Consider the following 7,183-nt stretch of genomic DNA (forward strand, 5'->3'; position numbering starts at 1 on the left):
ATTGAGAGACAGGCTCACTGTCTGTTCCTCAGGCTGGGACAGGAGATCACACACTGTATTATTATTACTGAGAGACAGGCTCACTGTCTGTTCCTCAGGGTGGGACAGGAGATCACACACTATTATTATTATTGAGAGACAGGCTCACTGTCTGTTCCTCAGGCTGGGACAGGAGATCACACACTGTATTATTATTATTGAGAGACGGGCTCACTGTCTGTTCCTCAGGCTGGGACAGGAGATCACACACTGTATTATTATTATTGAGAGACGGGCTCACTGTCTGTTCCTCAGGCTGGGACAGGAGATCACACACTATTATTATTACTGAGAGACAGGCTCACTCACAGAGCAGGGTCTTCAGCTGGAACAGCACTGAACTAGACCAGGAAAAGGCCAAAATCATGATTGTACAGCCATCAGCCAGGTTACAGACAAAGACATCCCCTATCTCGTTCAATAACACCACACTCCTCAGCCGAGCCACCACAGCGCCTGACCTGCACAGAGTGAAGACGTCATCTCTAACCAGTTGCACAGACATGGGCTCAGGTTTCCTCTCAGGGTTCGCCCACTCGTGCAGATTGGACCAGAACCCTTGTGAGTTCTGAGAAAAACCATCTGGTTTAGAGAAACTCTCCAAAACAATGACCACGTCAGCCCAGAGGGACAACAGCACTCCAGCGTAGTGGCAGAGTTTTCCTGCGACTACAGTGGACTCCTGTCTGGACAGAGAGGCTGATCTGAATGTGACGCAGTGAGATTATCAGACGTGAGAGAGACTCCACCTTCTCTCCCTCTCCCTGCACTGGGATATAAGAGTCCACCTGGTCACTCCTGGTCAAGAGAACCTACGAGCTCCAATCAGAGACTGCCAGGACCGCGGTAAAGCAGAGTCAACCATGGTGAGCGCTCTTTTAAATGAGAATCCGTCTCCTCTCGCTCCTGAGCTCAGCTTCTTCTGCAGCTCCAGCATGGTGTGCAGGGCCAAGTGTTCTCCAAGAAGACGGGTTTTTAGGTTATTTCTCCTGATCTGAATCCTTTTTTTTTTTTTGGGTTGAGGATTGATTCTGCTGTAGAAAGTCTAACGATTTCATTTGAAATCTCGTGTCTGAGTGTTCTGGGCGATTCGGGCCAGAGGTCTAACACTCTGCTCTGAGCCTCCTGGACTGAGAAGCCATCAGTTGATAATGCTCCCACCCCTGTGTCTCTGTCCTCTGTCTCTCTCCAGCAGAACGTCTTCGTCTTCTGTGTCCTGGGCGTGTGGGTCTGGACTGCGCCAGTGGAGTCAAGGCTGGACAAAAACAATCTGAAAACAATCACCCAGTTCATACATCATAAGTGAGTGTCTCTTGTGAGGTCTGAGGTTGGGGATTGCGTGGGTACAGGCTTTGTCCCTGACAGCTCTGTCCTCTCGCCTGGCTGCTCTCTTCGTATGTCTTGGTGTTTTCTCGTCCTCCAGTCTGGGTCTTCCTGAATAGATCCAACCCTCTTTTTCCAGACTGAAACCTACTGCTACCAGCTCTGCTCGGACTGGTCTGTCTCTGCACCATGAGCACCAGCACCAGTACAGTGTATTCGCCTTTCAGAGTTAAAGTTACAAGCTGTAACAATATCTAACTTTATGTACTAACAGAAAAACAAAACTCTGTCTTTCAGTTTGTATTGGAAAATGATGATTTGTGTCCTGTCTAGCACAATAAATAGTGAGTAGCTAAAAGTGATCTGAGGAGCTCACCCAGCTGTGTCTGGAGAGAAGCCAGGGTATCGGCTTCAACCACAGGGCTGGGCAGCCTGTTCCCCACCCCCACCACCCTCTGTGTACAGAAGAGCCTCCTGTCCTGACTGGAGGAGCTCACCCAGCTGTGTCTGGAGAGAAGTCAGGGTATCGGCTTCAATAACCTGACTGGGCAGCTTGTTCCACACCCCCGCCCCCCTCTGTGTACAGAAGAGCCTCCTGTTCTGACTGGAGGAGCTCACCCAGCTGTGTCTGGAGAAAAGCCAGGGTATCAGCTTCAATAACCTGACTGGGCAGCTTGTTCCACACCCCCACCCCCCTCTGTGTAAAGAAGAGCCTCCTGTCCTGACTGGAGGAGCTCACCCAGCTGTGTCTGGAGAGAAGCCAGGGTATCGGCTTCAACCACAGGGCTGGGCAGCTTGTTCCCCACCCCCACCACCCTCTGTGTTGTATTGGGTAGGATTCACCCAGTGCTCGAATGAACCCTGTTCCACTCTTCCTACAGTATCACAGAGTAGCTGATCGAATATGTCCCTGGATTTGCTTTTCAACTCATCTTGCCTGAGGAGATCTTCAGAAAATGAAGATCTGCTGACATCTGTTTCTTGACCTGAATGCGGTTTCTGTTTTTTGGCTAAATCTTTCTTTATCCTTGGGGACACATCAGTGACAGTCACTTGTACTGACCAGACACCAAAATATACTGTATGTTGCTGACCAAGTCAGTTCCTTTTTAGACGCTTAGCCTGGTCCTCTCTGATCTTGGTACCAACTGGTTAATTCTTCTTTTTGAAATCACTACGCTTGGACGTGTTGTGTCTCTGTACTTTAGCCTTTTTCAAAAGCAGATAGAGAACTGTGGCAGAGAGAGCAAGCAGACTTATCTCCAGGCATCACGAACAAATCGATCCCGTCACAGATTAAACACTTTTCTTCTGGAATTTTGCACTTTTGGTTCAGTGACCCGGGTTGTTTACAAGCTGTATAAGCTGGTATAATATGTTTATACGCTGGGCCAGCAGAGTCGCCCTCTGTGTTCACCTCATTTGGCATTTTAAAGATATAAGAAAGTGTGCGAATGAAAATGTGTCACTCTTTATAACATATTATAGTGAACGGGAGAACAAACACGTGTGTGTGTTTTTTTCACAGCTACGAATCTGCTTCCAGACGATTTATTTCTGTGAGTTCAGTGAAGTGGTAGGGGAAAATAGTTTGCTTAAAATGTAAGAACTACGATTAAAAGAGACCTGAGTGATTAAAAGAGACCTGAGTGATTAAAAGAGATCCGAGTTATCAAACAAGGCTAATTTCAGTTTAAGAGTAATTTCAAGATTAAGTCATTCCAGTTCAGACCTGCCCCCAGGCTACAGGCCGGACAGCGGTCATCTGGACCGGTGGTTCTCAAAGCGTGGTCCGCGGACCACCCGACGCCAGTGGTCCGCGGGCTGACCTAGTCATCTTTCTCAAAGCAGGTCTAGGCAGCTCCACTCCTCCCATGAGCTTTTTGAGTCATAAACACATGAGCAATTGTGGTCCGTAGAAATCTTAGAACTTGCAGAAGATTTAATTCAGTATTCATTCTAGGGCGTTAATAGGCGATGGTTTTTACAGTGTACGAAGAGGACGTGGGCACAGGTGGCTGGGTGTGAGTGGTCCGCGGACCCTAGAACTTGAGGAGCCACTGGTCTAGACAATGAGCCAGCGAGCTCCTGACGGTCTCCTCCTCCCTCCTGTCCTTCCAGGCATGGGACTAATAGGATGTACGCCATGGCCATCGCCATCCCTGCAGCTGACTGCAACCAGAACCTAGGCGCACCCACACTGGAGAGCATTGTGGGGAGTGACACCTCCGACACTGTGACCAATGGGCTGAATACAGGCCAGAAGATCTACGAGGGAGAGAGGGTGATCGCTGCCAGACCACTCGAGGTCACTGACAACAACAATCAGAGACTTTACACCGAACACGCAGAGTTCCGTCTGCTGAGCGGCCCCCTGCAACGCCTGCGCAGCCGGAACCAGGGGGCCTGCCTCTTCTTCTTCGTCCTAGCCTCCCCCTGCCTGGGCAAGTGCCTGGACAGAAATAACCAAAACAACATCATTCCTCTGCTGGGCCAGTTCACCCAGTGGTCTGAAAAAGCAGCCCGGAACACAGCTTTCGTCTTCCATCACATCTTCAATAAAAACCCCGACAACTCCCCCGGAGCACTGTGGGACGGCTTCCAGCCCATCTGGGGACGCGTGTCGCTGTACCGCTGCACCGGACGCCAGTGCCACAACTGTGAGGTCGCCCGAGAGCAGGCTGGTCAGAACAGGTGTTACAGGAATTAACATGAAAAAAACCGCCGCCCCCAGAGCATCAGAGCGGAGAAGGCGATCAGGCGCAGTCTTCCAAGAGCGCCAGGTATGTCCTCTCATCCGCGAGATCACCCCCCCAGCCCTGAGGTCCCGTAGACTGGTGTCCCCGCCTCCGATCCTGACGCCCAGTCCTGTCGGACTCTGGGGCTCTGCTGTCCTCTCCGTGTGGACAGGGGCAGACACATAGTCGTCTCCGGTATAACGAGCCAGCTGAGGACAGGTCCTGAAAGCCCCTTGTTTCCCTCGACGAGGACCGGGGGCTTGACCTTCCGAGAGAGGCTGCTGGCTCCACCCGTCTTTCCAGGATGACCAGTGGCTCCAGTGTTCCCTCTGGACTGGCATCAGTTACCCTGAGGGGTGGCTCGCTGTCAGGGGGCTGGTAGGAGTCTGTCTGACACCCTCTCTCTCTCCATCACTCACTCTCTCACTCTCCTGAACTTTCTCACTCTCCTGCACACTCTCACTGTTCCTGTCTCTCTCTCACTCTCCTGCACTCTCACTGTTCCTGTCTCTCTCTCTCAATCTGTTCCTATTTCTCTCTCTCACTCTCCTGCACTCTCACTGTTCCTGTCTCTCTCTCTCAATCTGTTCCTGTCTCTCTCACTCTCCTGCACTCTCACTGTTCCTGTCTCTCTCTCTCTCAATCTGTTCCTATCTCTCTCTCACTCTCCTGCACTCTCACTGTTCCTGTCTCACTCTCTCACTCTCCTGCACTCTCACTGTTCCTGTCTCTCTCTCTCAATCTGTTCCTGTCTCTCTCACTCTCCTGCACTCTCACTGTTCCTGTCTCTCTCTCTCTCAATCTGTTCCTATCTCTCTCTCACTCTCCTGCACTCTCACTGTTCCTGTCTCACTCTCTCACTCTCCTGCACTCTCACTGTTCCTGTCTCACTTTCTCACTCTCCTGCACTCTCACTGTTCCTGTCTCTCTCTCTCAATCTGTTCCTATCTCTCTCTCACTCTCCTGCACTCTCACTGTTCCTGTCTCACTCTCTCACTCTCCTGCACTCTCACTGTTCCTGTCTCACTTTCTCACTCTCCTGCACTCTCACTGTTCCTGTCTCACTCTCTCACTCTCCTGCACTCTCACTGTTCCTGTCTCTCTCTCTCAATCTGTTCCTATCTCTCTCTCACTCTCCTGCACTCTCACTGTTCCTGTCTCTCTCTCTCTCAATCTGTTCCTATCTCTCTCTCACTCTCCTGCACTCTCACTGTTCCTGTCTCACTCTCTCACTCTCCTGCACTCTCACTGTTCCTGTCTCACTTTCTCACTCTCCTGCACTCTCACTGTTCCTGTCTCACTCTCTCACTCTCCTGCACTCTCACTGTTCCTGTCTCTCTCTCTCAATCTGTTCCTGTCTCACTCTCTCACTCTCCTGCACTCTCACTGTTCCTGTCTCTCTCTCTCAATCTGTTCCTATCTCTCTCTCACTCTCCTGCACTCTCACTGTTCCTGTCTCTCTCTCTCTCAATCTGTTCCTATCTCTCTCTCACTCTCCTGCACTCTCACTGTTCCTGTCTCACTCTCTCACTCTCCTGCACACTCTCTGTCCCTGTCTCTCCCTGTCCCTCTCACTCTCTCACTCTCCTACACACTCTCTCTGTATCCCTGTCTCTCTCTCTATATGTATCTGTCTCTCTCTCTGTCTCTCCCTGTCTCTCTCTCTGCATGCGCTCTGCTCTGCAGTACCTCCTGACCCCCTGTCCTCCTGGGAGAGAGACCTGCTCTGGACAGTCTGCAGTCGTCAGGACGGGCCTTTTCCAACCTCCAGAGACGCAGGACACTGGACGTCTCAGAACCCGGTTACTTCCCCTTCACAGCTGTGATCAGCGTAACAACACTGCTGCGAAAAATAAAATCCAGAGCTTTTTACCAGCAACCTCCGTGCGTGTGCTTGTGTTTCATCTTGTTTCATATGCACAGCGGTGGACTGGAATGACAGCTGTTTCTGACGAGGCCAGAAACTTTCTGACAACATATGATGATCATGTCGAGCGCGACACCTCATTAACCGGAAGCGCGCGCGTTCCCGCGCGACGAGGTGGCCGGGTGGTCCGGGCGATGCACGGCTACCCCTGTGGGCTCCGCACGCGTGGGTTCGAGTCCCCTCCTCGTCGAGCTCACCGACCACCTGTCCACCGCAGGCGCGTCTCCTCTGCCTCTCACACCGCGCTCAGGACCGGAAGAGCTGCGCGTCTTCACGGCTGATACAAGCCCGTTTCACGTACAGGCGTCGCTAAAGTGTCGTATTTGAGCTGTTTCTCTGCTGTTCTGGAGCCTGGTTCCTGGTTCCTCTTCCTCTATTACTGCGCTCAGGAGAATAAGAGTTTGTCATTCCTGGAGACATCAGCCTGTTCCGTTGGCGTCTCCTCACAACAGACACAAGCATGGCGCAGGACCTGAGTACTCATCTCCGAAGTGTCGACAGGAGGTTTAAAATGATTTTAATAAACGCTTTTTTTCATTATTATTACTATCATCATAATACCTGGTGAGCCAGCCTCTCTTAACAACAGAGTTGCGTTCTTGTCCTCTTGAGCCTGTGGACGTGTGAGTCCATCACCTGCTCTGGTGCCGCTGTCATCCACAGGTCATGTCAATAAAGCTGTTGGAATTTGAATTTCCGAGGGAGAGAGGAGAAACAGCAAACAGAAACACACCCTGACGAAGTACAGGCTCAGTGACCACAGCCTGGCCATAGAAACTGGACACAGTGAGATCTAGCTGTTCAGAGAGGACAGGCTCAGTGACACAGCCTGGCCACACAAACTGGACACAGGCAGACCTGGCTGTCCAGAGAGGACAGGCTCAGTGACCACAGCCTGTACACACACACTGGACACAGGCAGACCTGGCTGTCCAGAGAGGACAGGCTCAGTGACCACAGCCTGGACACACACACTGGACACAGGCAGACCTGGCTGTCCAGAGAGGACAGGCTCAGTGACCACAGCCTGGACACACACACTGGACACAGGCAGACCTGGCTGTCCAGAGAGGACAGGCTCAGTGACACAGCCTGAACACACAAACTGGACACAGGCAGACCAGGCTGCCCAGAGAGGACAGGCTCAGTGACCACA

At 51.6% G+C, this 7,183-nt stretch overlaps 2 protein-coding genes and 1 long non-coding RNA gene across 5 annotated transcripts in view; 2 read left to right on the top strand and 1 right to left on the bottom strand.

The window, feature by feature from the left end:
- LOC148654383 (uncharacterized) overlaps positions 1–7,183 on the bottom strand; it is a 175,142-nt gene that overhangs the window by 126,547 nt on the left and 41,412 nt on the right. The gene's annotated exons all lie outside the window — the stretch shown is intronic.
- The window catches only part of LOC148654388 (vesicular glutamate transporter 1-like), a 131,309-nt gene that overhangs the window by 53,814 nt on the left and 70,312 nt on the right, over positions 1–7,183 (top strand). The window lies entirely within an intron of this gene.
- On the top strand, positions 101–5,979 carry LOC148654389 (uncharacterized). 3 transcript variants are annotated; one of them, XR_015941371.1, is made up of 4 exons: positions 101–905; positions 1,232–1,341; positions 3,484–4,145; positions 5,787–5,979. XR_015941371.1 is itself a non-coding variant. In XM_088646554.1 (3 exons), exons 1-3 carry the CDS (start codon positions 903–905, stop codon positions 4,070–4,072), a joined length of 702 nt encoding a protein of 233 aa, XP_088502680.1. In that variant the 5' UTR covers positions 102–902; the 3' UTR covers positions 4,073–5,979. The 3 variants fall into 3 exon arrangements, 2 of the variants coding, with proteins under 2 accessions (XP_088502680.1, XP_088502681.1); XM_088646554.1 differs by having other exon boundaries at positions 102–905; positions 3,484–5,979; XM_088646555.1 differs by having other exon boundaries at positions 103–905; positions 1,235–1,341; positions 3,484–5,979.

This window comes from Lepisosteus platostomus, chromosome 9 (assembly GCF_059453375.1).
Source record: "Lepisosteus platostomus isolate fLepPlt1 chromosome 9, fLepPlt1.hap1, whole genome shotgun sequence".
NCBI lineage: Eukaryota > Metazoa > Chordata > Actinopteri > Semionotiformes > Lepisosteidae > Lepisosteus > Lepisosteus platostomus.